Raw genomic sequence first — 16053 nt, 5'->3', positions numbered from 1 at the left:
TAAAAACAAAATGGAGGTTCTTCAAAAAATTAAACTAGAATTACTATATGACCCAGCAATTCCACTCGTGTGTATACACCCCAAAGAACTAAAAGCAGGGACTAGAAGAGGTATTTGCACACCCACGTTCATAGCAACATGATTCACAACAGTCGAAAGGTAAGAACAACCCAAATGTCCATCAACAGATGAATGGATAAATAAAAGGAAAGAAATTTTGACACATGCCACAACACAGATAAACCTTAAAGATATTACGCTAAGTGAAATAACCCAGTCGCAAATGTATAAATACTACATGAATCCACTTACATGAGGTACCTAGGGTAGTCAAATTCATAGGGACAGTTGCCAAGCACTGCGGGGAGGGGGGACTAGGGAGTTAGTGTTTAATGGGAACAGAGTTTCAGTTTGGGATGAGAAAAAAGTTCTAGAGATGGACAGGGGAGATGGTTGCACAACAGTGTGAATGTACTTAATGTCACTGAACTATACACCGAAAATTGGTTAAAATGGTAAATTTCAGATTTTTAAATTTATGTATATTTTACCACAATTAAAAAAATCCTGTTAAGGTTTCAAAATAGTGTTGAAGGAAGAAAAATCTAATTAAAGTGCAGCAGATTTAATCCCAGATTGGCATAGAACTCTGAATTTCTATCCTTTTTTCCTGCTTTTAGAAATTGGTAGATGATGGGTGGCTTGGTATGTAAAAGCACAGAATGCAGGGTTCACTTTCAAAACCTTGCTTTTAAGAGGATAACCACCTAACAACGACAGGGAAGGCCATAAAAACCTATTAGAAAAAAATGTTTAAATGGTCAAAGCAGAGGACCAGTGTTCACTGGAGACAGAATTTTGAGGTCGCTATGGTACCCCACTGAACGCATAGAGAATTCAACAAATTGTGTCAAGTTTAATCAGCAACTTCTCCCAAACCCAACCCCCTCACTTCTGTACACTGCCAGCACCCCAGTTTAGGGTCCATTACCTCATGAGTGAAGTAATAGGAAATATCTTCTAAATGAACTCCTTTCCCACTTCCCCCTTCAATTCCTTAACCTCTCTTTTATTATAAAGACACCCTAACCTCCCACAACAGCATTTTTTTTTTCTTGGCTCAACAGCATTTTGATGGACATTACTTTCCTCTACAAAAAAGTTTCAATGACATCTCCATTGGTGATTGAAAAGCATAGACTCCTTAACCTCCCACTCATAACTTGGCTCCTCCAATCTGCTTTCCACGCTTAGCTCACATTATTTCCCTATTTGAATGATTCCCAATCTACCTCCCATTTCATGAACATGCTTTTCTAAGTTGTATCTCAAATATCATCTGAGACCCTGGGCCTGCAAAACACACACACACACACACACACACACACACACACACACACACACACACACACACACACACACACACACACACACACACACACACACACACACACACACACACACACACACACACACACCCTCTTTAAGTGGCTAGGGATTCCCCAGAGATAAATGACAAATGAAAGTAATCAACAGACAGCTCATGAAAGCAAATATAGTGACCAGAACTTCATATTAAGGAAAAAGTCACCTTTTTGTTTACAATTAATTGAGAAACATTTCACAGAAACAATAAGCCTTTTAAAGAATTTTGGGGTTGGAAAGGTGAGAAGGTGGCAAACTAGTAAGGGAAAGAAGAGCAGGGTTGTAAGTTAGTGGCACAACTGGTTATCCATATTTTAAAAACTAAACCTGGATCTTTCTTAACTCACACCATACGCAATATTCAATCCCAGAAGGATTAAGGGTTTACATGTGAAAAAGCACAACATAAAAGTTTAAAAGAAAATAGAGCCAAGTATCTTTATGAGCTTGAGAGTAGAAGAGGATTGTTTAAACAAATACAAAATACACAAACCATAAAGGAAAAGACTGAAAATTCTCATATGGAATCTCAGATTTAAAACTTCACCTGTATAACTTAAAAAGGGAAAAATACAAGCTACAAACTGGGAGAAGTTGTTTGTAACACATATAACTGACAAAGGCTCAGGACACACAATAAATATGAAGAACATTTATGAACCAGTAAGAAAAAGACAAACAATCCAATAAAAAATTGGGCAAAAGCCATGAACAGGTATTTTGCAGAAGAGAAAACAGGACTGTCAATAAATATATTTTTAAAATTGCTCCTTGTCATTACTAATCCAGGAAATATAGTATACATTAAAACCACTGAGAGAGATTATTTAAACCCACCAGTCAGGAAAAACTTAAGTCATTTGGATACTAAGGTTCATAGGACATGAAGAAAAACTGTTAAGGGCACAGATTCCTGGCTTCAAATTCTGGCTCTTCCATTTACTAGCAGAATGCCTTGGGCAAGCAATTTAGCCTCTGTAAGCCTCAGTTTCTCCAACTACAAAATGAGAAATAATACTAGCACATACTTTATTGACTTGCTGTGAGGATTAAATAAATTAATGCAAAGAAGTGCTTAGAAGAGTCAGTTCCCGGCATAGCAAGCATACAATAAAGTCAGCTCGTTGTTCATACTGCTAATGTCACCGTCTTCATCACTACTGGTAGCATGTAAATTGGTACAACCTCATAGGTAAAACCATTCGGCAACACCGTTTAGGGTTAAGGGTGCATATTACCTAAACCCAGCCATTCTACTGGCATATTCCTTGAAGAAACACTTATTTCAAGAGGAAACACGTAGTAGAAAAATGTTCACAGAAGCATTGTTTGTGATAACAAAATTAATAAAACAAATGTCTACCCAGGGGAAAAAGAATAAACAAATTGTGTTATATTAACATGATTTAATAACATATAGCATGGAAATAAACTAAACTACATTCATTAACATAGACCAAACTCACAAACATAGCACTGGAGGAAAAAGCAACTTAGAGAAGCATAGAGAGTATGGTGCCATTTATATCAAGTTCAAGAACACGAGTAACTAAATAATACACTGTTTACAGTTTTACTCTATATGTAAATCTCCATAAGAAAAAGGAAGTGCTAAGTTTAAAAATCGGGATGGTGGTTACCTCCAGGGGCGGGAGGAAGGAGGATTTACTCAGCGGATGCACAGGAAAGTCAATAGCATTGGTAAGGTTTCCTTGTTTAATCTGGATGGTGGGTGAACAGACTCATTAAGTTATTCTTTACCTCTTATAAGACTAATGCATGTTACTTTGTGCATATCAACTGTTTCAATAATAAAAAGTTTAAATGTATATACAAAAATCCAAGGAAAAAAGAACAGCAGTTATTACTGTAAAATCGTTTTGAAAAACACCTGTGGTAATATCCATCCCATAGTTCTTCTCTGAATTTACCATAAACAAGGGCAAGAGAAATACAAACAAACACATTTTCATAGCTATTTGCTTGGAGGTAATGAGCTGAAACTCTTGGGCAATGCAGCCCAGGAAGTCAGCATAGAGACAAAAGGAGTTAGGAATAAACACTGAAGATCTATCCATGCTTCAGGGCAGGTGCAAGAGAAATCAACAAAGATCACTGTGAGGCCACCAGTTCTTTCTGTCCTGTGGTTCTTTCAGACCCCTTCCTCATACAGTGCTCTTCATCCTGACTATTGCTAATATTTTCCAGGCAAAATGATTTCCCATTTTTCTGATACCTCCTAATTCCTCTCTTTGCCTCCAATCTCACTCTTCTCCGATCCATTCTCCACAATGGAACCAAAAAAAGCTCTTTCTAAACTCCAATTCTGTTCACACCATCACTTCCTTAGTTATAACTCTTCCATGGGTCCCGCTGGCCTAAGAATAAAGCAGAATCTATACTATGTAACTGACAAGTCTTCAAACGACTTGGCTCCTACTTAAGTCACTTTGCTCATCACTCCCAGCTTATCTTCTGATCACAAAAGGTTAAAGCAGTGGTTCTCAGACTGTGGCCCCTACAGCATCAGCACTACCTAGGAACTTAGAAGTGCATGCCTAGCCCAGACCTACTAACTCAGAGTAAACTCCGCAGGTGGGTCCAACAATCTGAGTTTTAACAAATCTTCTAGTTGATTCTGAAGCGCACTAAATAAAGTCTGAGCAGCACTGGTTTACAGCACAAATGAGAGGTAAGTTAGTATCTGAAGAACTCTATGGGAAAATTGAAAAGTACTGTACAGCATAGTGGCTAGAAGCACACACCCTGGGGTCACAGTGCCAGGGTTCAAATTTCTGCTCAGCTTCTCCCTGGTTTTGTAATCACAGGGAAATTACTTAGCTTGCCTTAGCATAGTGTAGTGGCTGACAGATCCTACAGCAAGGCTGCTTGGATTTCAATCTTGGCTCTATTCCCCATTAGCTACGTGACCCTGAGCAAGTCACCTACTATCTCTGAGCCTCAGCTACCTCATTTACAAAAGTATAAATAATAGCACCTGCTTCATATAGTTGTTGTGAAGATGAAATGAGTTAATATACGTACTATGCTTAGAATTGTACCTGATACACATTAAGCACTATTTATTATTATTATAATTATTATTAATTTCACAGGGACCACATTATATTTTGGAGATAAAGAGAGTCAACACTGAGTGCTAATGCCTACAGAAAGTAAGTAAAACTCATCTGTTCTGATGAGGAAAATTTTTCCTCATCTTTTATTAAGTAAGTGACTTTTTCTTTTTCTTTTTTCCCCAGTATACCATTCAACTCTGAGTTTACTTTTTTCTGATGACGCAGCACTTAACTGGAAGCAATGACCTCCCCCAAAGAGTCCCGGGGTCTGCCCTGAGTGCCGTTTGTTTCACAATAATACTTCTTTTTTAAGCAAAGCACTTATAAGAATGAAAAGGGATTTACTGAGCATTATCCCTATGCTCGTGAAAGTATTTCTGGGGATTATTCCAAATACATACCCAGTGTTAATTTACCTAGAAACTCTAGATGTAAAAGTGCTATTAAGACACCCATCTGCACAGTCATCAAGAACACTGAAAATAACATGATACAAAGATTTGGAAAGTAGAAGTTTGTATCTCTCTCTCCTCACTACCAAGAGGTCCTACTATGTCCCCCAGACCAAAACACATGAATGTCAGCCACAGTACATCCAGTGCAGAGTACATTCTATTAACATAAACAAGTGTAACAAAACCATGTTTTCTGAAGACATAATAACTGGATCTCAGTGATATGAAATTATGCAGTGAAATTTTTCCAAGGGTCTCCAAGTGTTTAACCTCATACTTTGAACATGAAAGAAAATATGAGAGAGAGAAAATATACTGGAGCAAGTCACAAAACCAAAGTCAAAATAAAGGGTTCATTACTGAGAGCTCAATGCTTCTTGTGACCATAAAGGTAATATACTAAATTGAACCCTGAAAATTAGTTTAGTAATTAATATTTATTGAGATTCTGGAATCCTCTGCCCCACGGTTTCTAATAGAAGTATATATGAACCTGGTGTACAGTAACCTTTAAATGTGATTTTCTTGATTTCTCTAGGCTTAAAAAATCAGTTTCCTGTGTAAAATCAACTTAAGGGAATGTGAAAAGATTTTCATAGAAAAAAAAGAATGAGCATTTAATGCTATGGAGAGTTTAGGATTTTTATCTGCATGTGAGAGCCACATGTTCTGTGCTGTTTTGTTTTGCTTTTCCTGGACCTCAACTATGTGGTGAGGTAAAGGAATTTTGGCAGAACCTCTTTTCATGATTTTCTACTTTCAAATGAAGGACACTGCTTACAAAGAACATTCAATCAACTCTGGATTTCAAGGCACCTCCTCAATACAACAGATTTTATATTGGGGGGAAAAGAAAGGTTAACAAATTAAGATTACTTAATTTTTAAAAGGCATTGAGGGACTTCCCTGGTGGCACAGTGGTTAAGAATCTGCCTGCCAATGCAGGGGACACGGGTTCGAGCCCTGGTCTGGGAAGATCCCACATGCCGCGGAGCAACTTAAGCCCGCGCGCCACAACTACTGAGCCTGTGCTCTAGAGCCCGCAAGCCACAACTGCTGAGCCCGTGTGCCACAACTACTGAAGCCCGCACACCTAGAGCCTGTGCTCCAGAACAAGAGAGGCCACCACAATGAGAAGCCCGCGCGCCGCAACTAGAGAAAGCCCGCGCACAGCAACGAAGATCCAACACGGCCAAAAAATAAATAAATAAAATAACTAATTAATTGATTTTAAAAGGCATCGATGTGCTATGGCAAGTCAACCCGAACAGCTCTGCTTCTGCTGATTTAATACCACACAATTTCAATTACAGAGGAAAGAAAGGTAACAAAGTAAGTCATATTTTACAACTAAAAACCCACAACGGCAACTAAACTTCCGATATTTTTAGAAAAGTACGCAGGATGCTTTATAACAAAGTATAATACATAACCTTCCCAGACTGCCTGAAAAAGAAACACATTGATTCCTCAGAATAGGACTTAACTCAAGATCCTCTAAAATAAGAAAAAGTGTTTTCAACTATGAAATGTATGAGGTGGATAAAATGTAGGTTTTCCGTACTCTATCTGTACGTATTAACCACACAGGCATTGGTAAGGAGTTTGGACTTGATAGAGCCCTCTAAGTACCTCCCCAGAACATTTACCTGTATCATCCTCTGAGTGCCATCAACGTTGACAGACAATAAGGGTGAAGCCAGGTTCCACGTGCCGGTCACATTTAGTTTCGACTCATCAACTTCCACCTGTTGTGACACCAAATAAGACTGTTACCATGAAGAAAGACAGAAAACTGATCTCAAGTTCACTGCTGCATACAAAGCAGCAGCCATTTTAAACAGATGGCTCCCCAAACAACCTGTCATGTTTACTGCTCTCGCCATGAAAGACAGGGTCCAACGAGAGTCTTCTCAGCCATCTCTGGGGAGAGGTGAGGACCTGGGCACAGCTGCCTCTGGGTACTGAGGTTTCAAGTGATTTCCAGTAAGTAACAAGCAGCCTTCTAAGTCTAACCCTATCCGGCGTGCTACATTTACTGCAATTAGACGAGTAATGCATATAAATGCCAGTGACATTTTGCGACCCACACAACAGGGCTTGCACATAATATCCTCTCCAAGGACCGACAAAGAACTTTTTCTGTGTTAATTTTAATGAAGGACTATGCATTGTTATCTTAATTAAACAGAAGCTTTAATTAGGCAAAAGTCTTTGGCATTGTTGAATATCTAGTCTATTTGAACTTTGCAAACTTCTGTCCTATTTTTGTCCATCATAAATGACTGACTTCATCCAGTCAGCATTCATGAAGTTACCCCCAAAAGCCCATAATCTTTTAAAACAGATATTCTTAACAGAAAAATTTTATTATCCAAATAAATAAAAGTAATTGAAAGAAAAAAACCCTCAAAGCTAACTTAAAAGTACCATTCCTTACTTCTTCCTTTTCATTCACTCATTTGCTAACTCTTCAATATGAGAGGTAAGCGAAAAAAACACTACTTTAAGTCTACAGTAAACAACCTAACAAAGAGAGATTTAAGTTTGCTGAAGTTTCAAAATAAACCTGTAGCACAGCCAAGATACATGATCCCTAACAATTCTTTCACTATCAATTCTCTTAAGAGATACTCACTCACTAAAATCAAAGACACACAGACTTAACACTGTTTAGAAGAATACATGTGTACCTATATATTTAGATGTGTATGTCTGGATAGGTATTTATGTATATATACTTCCCCAAAGATATGTTATTGGCTATGTACTGAAGTATCTATCAGGACATATATCACACACTGACTTGCGTTTCTGGGTTTAGTGGCCTCTCTGTACCCACAGTACAGTCCGGTTACAGGGAAGGAAAAACAATGGCTTTGGAATCACACTGACTTGGGTCTCACTTGACATTGCTGCTTTATCCAGTGAAAGCTGTTTACTAAGTTGGAGTATTTAACCTCTCTGAGCTTCAGTTTCCAAACCATAACACAGTAAAAATAGCTATCTGAGAGGGGGGTGCTCTAAAGATTAAATAAGTTAACATATGAAAGTCTCTACCAATATGCTTGTCATGGTAGGTCCTAAATATTTTCTCTCTTCCCCTGTCTCTAGTAATTTTACTGTCCTACCTTTAAACTAGTTTTAAAAATAAGGTCAGAGAGTCATACTATCTCATAGATTACTTACTATTAAAATACTACATGATAAAGATCTGAGAAGCAGAAACGGCTATAGTTTTGATTGAAGCAGCACTGATACATTTTAAATGATCCTATTTAGCCCTTCCCCCCCCCCAAATTAAGTATCTCCTTATGCAATGAAAGATTTCCAAAAGAAGCTCTTAGCAGGTAGAGTTTTACAAATATTAAAAGCTAAAAAGATCTTCTAAAACTGAAATATTGCTTTAAAATGCTTCTAAATTTAAAAGTTTTAAAAAGCTCAATAATCAATTATAAAAGTTTTATTTGTTAAAAAAGTTAGAGGTTGTAAAGAAAGATTTTGAATGATAACCATTTAAAATTTGTAATTTGATATTAATTTCCAATCAACAGGGCTGACAATGAAACCGTAATTGCTATCTTTGGGGCACATGAAGGGGAACTGAGGAAAGAATCTAATCTACTCAAATCACGTTAGAGGAAGAACCAAGTTGTTACACCCTGAAATAAACCATTTTTATGAATGCCAAAACAAAGTGTGATATATCCATACGGTGGAATATTATTTGGCAATTTAAAAAGGATGAAATACTAACACATGCTACAACATAGATGAACCTTGAAAACGTGGTAACTGCAAGAAGACAGTCACAGAGGGCCACAGATTACATAGTTCCACTTATAGGAAATCCAGAATAGAAAAATCTGGAAGAGACAGAAAGCACACCAGCAGCTGTGTTAAGCAGGAGTGGGGCGGGGAATGGACTGGGGCGCGGGAGGTTGAGGGGTGATGGCTATGGGTAATAGGCTTTGTTGTTGGACATGATGAAACTGTTCTAAAATAGACTGTGGTGATGGCCGCACAACTCTGTGCATAAACTACACTCTACTGAATTATACTCAAACGGGTAAATTATACGGTATGTGAACTATATCTCAATAAAGCTGTTAAGAAATAAGTAACAAATGAAAACATGGGGGGTGGACTTTACTTTTTCAAAAACCAGAAGCATTACTTTATGAGAAATTAAAGAAGACCTAAAAAATGGAGACATATATCATGTTCACGAATTAGAAGAGTTTTAGTGCTATTAAGATATAATTTCTCTCCCAAATTGATCCATATATTCAATGTAATTCCAATCGAAATCACAGTAGACTTTTTTTTTTTTGGTAGAATTGATAAGCTGATTCTAAAATACATACAGAAAAGCAAAGGATATAGGGTAGTGAAGACAATTTTGAAAAATAAGCAAATTTGGAGAACTCATGCCACTTGATTTTAAGACTCCCCATAAAGCTACAGTAATCAAGACACTGGTGTAAGAACAGACATATTCATTAATAGAACAAACTTGAGAGTTCAGAGATCCACATATAAATGCCTAGTTGATTTTCAAAAAAGGTGCCAAGACATTAAATAAAGTATAGTTTATCAACAACAATTGAACATTCATATGTAAAAAAATAAACCCTGGTCCTTACCCCATACCATTAAAAAGAAAAATCAATTCAAAACAATTAAAACTAAATGCAAAGCCTAAAACTATAAAACTTTTGGAAAACATGAGAGAAAATTTTTATGACTTAGGGCCAGGCAAAGATTTCTTAGGATACAAAAAATGCAAATCTTATGAGAAAAAATAGATGAATTTAACTTCATCAAAATTACAAACTTCTGTTTGAAAGACACTTTTAAGAAAAGGAAAGTCAAGCCACAGGTTGTGAAAAAATATATGCAAAATAATGGACTTGTATCCAAAATATATAAAGAACTTATAACGCAATAACAAAACCAACTCATTTTTTTTTTTAATGGACGAAAGATTTGAATAGACACTTCATCAAAGAAGAGAGACGGATGACAAGCACATGAAAAGATGCTCAAAATAATGAAATGGTCATTAGGGAAAGGCAAATTAAAGTTATAATGAAACAGTGTTCCACATCCACTAGAGTGGCTAAAATTAAACAGAGTGGTAATACTAGGAGCTGGTAAACATGTGGAGCAATTGAAACTTTCATACATTGCTGGTAGGAATGCAAAATAGTAGACCCACTTTAGAAAACCCCAGAGAATTGAAAGGATATGTACACACAAAGACCTAGACATGAAAGCTCATAGAAGCTTGTTTATGATAGCAGAATATATATAGCAGAATGTTTACATCAGCCTCAAACTGGAAAAAAACCCAAAAGTCCAAATGAACTGAATAATGGAAAAACAAATATGGTATATCCACACAATGATTTGTAACTAGCAATAAGCATTTCAAAAACATTATGCTAAGTGAAAGAAGGCTGACACAAAAGGATACACACTGTGTGATCCCATGTATATGACATTATATGGCAGAAATCAGACCAGTGGTTGGTAGGAGCCAAGGGTAGGAGGGTGACTGACTAGGAAGGGGCATGAGGGAAATTTTTGGGGTGATGGAAATGTCCTATATCTTGATATTGGTGGTGATTACACAACTATATATTTTGTCAAAACTCAACCAAGCCACACAATTAAAAAGAGTAAATTTTATACAGATTATACCTCAATAAATCTGACTTTTAAAAAATGAAAACAAAAGGAAAAAAACATACCTCTTCAAAAACTGAAAACAATATTTTTGAACTACCTTTGATTTATCTTCCTTTCCTGATAAATCGATTTCTCTCCCTGTATCCTCTGCTACTGGATGAGTGGGTGTGAATGTTACCTTGGCAAGAAGGACAGAACGCAAGTTCCTTCCAGACAGAAACATGAAAATTAAATTACATGAAGGAAAGACAGAAGATGGAGAGATCACAGTAGCCCCATTTCCTCTTTTTCATGGATCCTTGGGAACAGGTATGGGGTGGCAGTAGAGAGAGATGGCAGTAGAGAGAGATGGTATTCTGACTGGTTATCAAGTACCCTAAAAATATCTGGGCTAGAGGTCTACTTCTGGAACATAGTGGGAATAACAGTATAGCACTGATGGAGAAACAGGCTAGAAAGATGACCCCAGTACATCACAGTAGTAGGAATCTAAAAGTTTCTACCTGTCCTACTGAGATGACTAGAGAGAGTCTGGGTCAGGATAAAGACCACATAGAACTGGGGACTCCATGACTGAAGGCAAATAGTAACCAGGACTATGGGTAGCAGTAGCCTCTTTTATGACAAATAGGATCAACAGTCACTGGTCCAGGTCCTTGCAGCAAAGCCTTGCAAGGACACTGTGGGTCTGAGTTCTCTGTCCCACCTCCATGGTTATGAGACCAATGTGACCGCATCCCCAAAGGCCCCTCTCACATTCACCCAGAATCCACACCTTAGTGGAAGGGGGGAGGGAGGGGAAGAAACCTGAAGTACTATAGTACCTGAAACTAGTTAAACCAAAAGAGACCAAGATCCTGCTTATTAGCAAGTTTTTCTTGCCCCTCGCCCCCTACTAAAGATCATATGTGATTAAAAAAAAAAAAAAAAACCTACATTTCCTTATACACCTGGTAAGTAATGAGTCTAAATTTGCAACTTCACTATATAACTGAAGGGATAGCTCCAAATCCTAAGCTATGAAACATATCTGCAAATTTTAAATGAGGAAAGAGAACATGCTGAAAGCCATCACATGCCTTGTCAGGCCTCAAGCAATAAACAGATTTCTAAACAACAAAAACAAACAACAAGACAAAACTCCCATAGTTCTGAACAGTAGATGCAATGATTCTACTGATGCTATCATTAGATGAGTGGAAGCTAGATGTAAGTATAAGCCGTAGGAGAGGTAGGGAATGTCTCTTTAAACCACAGTTTAATACCATAAAAAGATGGGGGCAGACCACTGAAGAATTCTTGTTACTATGCCATACATATTGTTTACACCTAACTCTTCAGCCAAGGGGACTGAAGCAGCAGATGCAGAGTGTAAGTGGCATTTCACTATTACGACACTGAGAACCTGACATAAAGAACCACCCTATCTTTTCAACGCCAAAACTAATGGGAAATGAAATCTAGGGCAAAGGAAATAACAGATATGGTGAGAGGGTATTAGGGTAACAAGCCTGACAAGGAAAAGCTGTAGGCTGCTCATGCTTATAACCAACCACTTACCTTACTGCAACATAAATAATAACCAGAAAACAATCAATACCGAATCTTTGCATACAATTCTCAAAAAAAAAAATTTGTAAAAAGAAAAAGGTAAATAAAGAGCATGTAACACAAGAACTCCTCAAAGAAACACAGGAAGAGTTCAGATAAATAATTCTCCAAAGTCTCAAAGACAACCATAGGAAACGTGACCCTTCTTTAAAAAAAATGAGCTCAAAGAAGAAAAACAAAGGTTCAAAGAAGAGATTGAACAACAACAGGAGGAAATGAAAATCAAGCTGGCAGAACTCAGAAAAAAATGAAGAGAAAAATAACATTATAGAGATAAAAGCCACATTAAGAAGCACTAAAAATAGAATAAATGTGACTAAAAAGAAAGAACAGGACATACAGAAATCATATAAAACAAAGTGGAAAAGACCAACAATATAAAAACAATTTATAGAGAAGACAATAGATATGGAGGAGGGAGAAATGGGATCCAAAGCATATACAAATTCTCCTTCGAAAATGCTATAAAGAAAGAACAGGGAATTCCCTGGCAGTCCAGAGGTTAGGACTCAGTGCTTTCACTGCTGAGGGTCTGGGTTCAATCCCTGGTTGGGAGAACTAAGATCCCACAAGCTGTGTGGCACGGCCCAAAAAAAAAGGAAAGAAAGAAAGAAGAGTAAATGTAGATTAATTTAGGGTAAAGCTTTGCAAAATAAATAAAACCTTGAATTTATAGATCATGATGATTATGGAACTTTAAGAATAAAGAAAGAATTATGTGGCTGTTTAGGCAAAAATAAGAAATCATGCACAAGCAAGGAAAAAACTCAGGTCAGCCTAACTTCTCAAGAGCAACACTGATACAGAAGACCACAGAGCAATGTGGTATAAGTACGAAAAAAAGAAAATGTTGCCCCCCAACATTCTCTTTTTATACCCAGCCAAGCTGTCCTTAACGTGTATCATATAAACATAACCTGCAGCATATAAGAACCTAGTGTCCCTTCTTTAAAAATGAGGCATCTCTATACATACTGATATGAAACCATCCCCAAGAAAATACAGAACACTATATAAAATATGCTACCATTTATTAAGGAAAAACCCTTTAAGTGTGTGTTTTAAATGCATAGAATATTGCTGGACAAATGTATAAGAGGAGCAGAGTGGCTGAGGGACAGGGATGGAAGGGAAGCTTGCTTTTCACTGCAAACCCACTCACACTTTTTGAATTTTATATATATATAAAATTGTATATGTATATGTATTTTATAAAAATTTTTTAAGTAAGGAGAAGCGTAAGTGCCTAATTCCTCTTTCATTATAGCATACAATCAATACCTACTTTAGATCTTTCACTAACAGCACACAATAAATAGTAGCTGTTGTTTTAAAACTCCATTTTGGTTAACAGAGCAATACTCTTTTCAGTTTCTCTGGTTGTAGATTTACTGATTTCATCTACAACACCCAAGTTGACAACACATTTCAGACAATCTCTCTTTCTCAACTCTCATTCTCATCTGAAAATGAGGGAGTTAAACCAGCAATGGTGAATATCTCTTCCAGGTCTCAAATTCTACAGTTTGATGGCTGCAAAGCCCTTTTATTTAAGATATATTTAGAGAGTTAATTTCTGATATGGCAAATTCTAGTACAGGAAAGGGATTTTTGTTTTGCTCAAAGACCTCTGTTTGAGGTTGGAAGTTTTTAAGATCCTTCCTTTAATAGGCAATAAAAGTTAACAAATTAAGTAAAATTCAGTGTGGGGATAAGAGAGACCAAGAGTGAAGTGACAAATGACATAAAACTCTGGGACTCAAATAAAATTTCACACCTTTCAAGGCAGACAATATTGTGGAACTGTTCTAGCACCATGAAAACACTATAATATTTTAAATTATTTTAAAACTCTGTATTTAAAAAACAATCCAAAGACTCAACATCTCTATTTAGAAACACTAACTCAAACATAAAGATTTTACGTCTTTAAACACACATAGGACTCAAGTGCACAACTTTACATTAATTATCATCTAATACTGACCCACACTCTTGGCAGATGACCTCCTCTTCTCTTTGCCAAAACTGGCCATGAGACATAAGTCCTGTTATTTTCATGCATCATCAACCATCTTCTTTCCTCTACTGACATTCACACACTGGCCGCTTCCCCTCTGTTTTCAAGCACACGCAGGATTCCCATATTTTCAAAGCACGTGCACTTGGCCCACTATGCCCTCCAACCACCAAACTATTTATTTTCCTCTTCTCTCTGACAGGTTCTAGAATAAGTTGCTCCGTACCTACTTTCTTACCACGTACCTTTCCCCTTAACCTTCTACAATCTGGCTGCTAAAACTGTATTCTGAAAGGTCACAAATCTTCTTCAGCAATTTTTATACTCTCTTCTTATCCTCATTACTCTTTACTTCTCAGCAGGAAGGAAGACCTCTCTAAGGAGGTGATCTTTAAGCTAAGATCTGAAGAGTGAGTGGGAGTTAACGTGGTAGTGGTAGGTGGGAATATCCAGAGAGAATATCATGTAGAAAAAAAATCCCTGAGGCAAGAAAGAGCTTAGCTTATTTGAAACCAGTGTGCAGAAGACAGGAAACCAAGGAGAACATGGCACTCAGAGAGAGGACGGAACAGTGGGAAACACTAAAGGATTCCAACTGGAGAGTGACATCATTAGCTTTGTATTTTTAAAAGATCGTTCTGGCTACAGCTTGGAAAATGCATTAGATGAAACAAAAATAAAAATTATGGGGACCAGGTCTAGACTACTGGTAGTGGAGAGAAGTAGGATATTCAGGAGTAATATAAACTGGGGAAGGAAACTGGGAACTGGGAACACAGAGGTCAAGATATGAAATAGTCACTGAGGAAAAGGGAGAAGAGTGACCTTTTGGAAAAACAGCAAAACTGCCACACACGGTTCAAAGCACAGCTGCAGTGAGACATTGTGCCCAGGTAACGGTATGGACCATCCTCCAGCAATGCTCAGGTACGTTGTTTGAGACGGGCATAAAGAAAGCAAGAGGTTGAGTTCATTTGAGTTTGGTACTGATGGAAGAATGAAGGGGTTGAAGAAGTTAAGGGTATTTGTTAAGTGAATGACTACAATTATAGGCCAGGGAATCTAAGCTGGATAAATGATAGGAAAACGGGAGTGGATTCATGAATGGAGGGAAAACGTAAGGACTAATGGTTGTGTTGAGGCAGAGAGACAGACCATGAACTGACTGCTAGGCTTCAGTTGCAGGGGGAGGGATGCAGGGGAGGGAACGTGAAGGTTGACAAGAGGAAGGGGAGGTGGTGATGTAGACCAATGAAAGTGAGCTTCAAAGAACAAGGGTTTTATAAGAGGGAGGGGAACAGTTATCTAGAGTGATACGAGGAGAAAAACATTCCCAACTCCTGTCTCTGAGGTGCATGCAGTATGACAGCAAATCTCCCACCAGGTTTCTTTCTGTTAAGGCAAGTTAAGAGGCGGAACATTCAGAGAAAAGGCTGAGAATCCAGGGGACTTTGTTGATGACAAAGCAAGAGATACAGAAGGCACAGTGGAAAAAGGTTAAGAGCAAGTAGAGAGATTATGCCGAAGAGCATAGGAAATAGGTTTAGGAGTAACAGATGACTCAAGAGGCTTTCAAACTGCCCAGCTTCTTCTCTCCGTCTGCACCACTACCGCCTTACCCAAACCTGCCACCATCTCACACCTGGACTACTGAGAAAGAGACGTCTTCCCACATATATCCTTCCATATCTACAATTGGTTCCCCTCACCATAAGCAGAATAATCATAAAACTAATCATTTACAACATCAGAGATAAAGGGGAAATAA

General features: G+C 37.6%; 1 protein-coding gene across 2 annotated transcripts in view; it reads right to left on the bottom strand.

The window, feature by feature from the left end:
• The window catches only part of PCCA (propionyl-CoA carboxylase subunit alpha), a 373229-nt gene that overhangs the window by 82447 nt on the left and 274729 nt on the right, over positions 1-16053 (bottom strand). For both annotated transcript variants that reach the window (XM_036831147.1, XM_036831149.1), the window contains one exon: positions 6610-6708. In XM_036831147.1, coding sequence (XP_036687042.1) covers positions 6610-6708 — 99 coding nt within the window. The remainder of the gene's footprint in view (positions 1-6609; positions 6709-16053) is intronic.

Source organism: Balaenoptera musculus, chromosome 18 (genome assembly GCF_009873245.2).
Source record: "Balaenoptera musculus isolate JJ_BM4_2016_0621 chromosome 18, mBalMus1.pri.v3, whole genome shotgun sequence".
Lineage (NCBI taxonomy): Eukaryota > Metazoa > Chordata > Mammalia > Artiodactyla > Balaenopteridae > Balaenoptera > Balaenoptera musculus.
The sequence above is the reverse complement of the archived record's forward strand: the minus strand, read 5'-3'. Positions and strand labels throughout refer to the sequence as shown.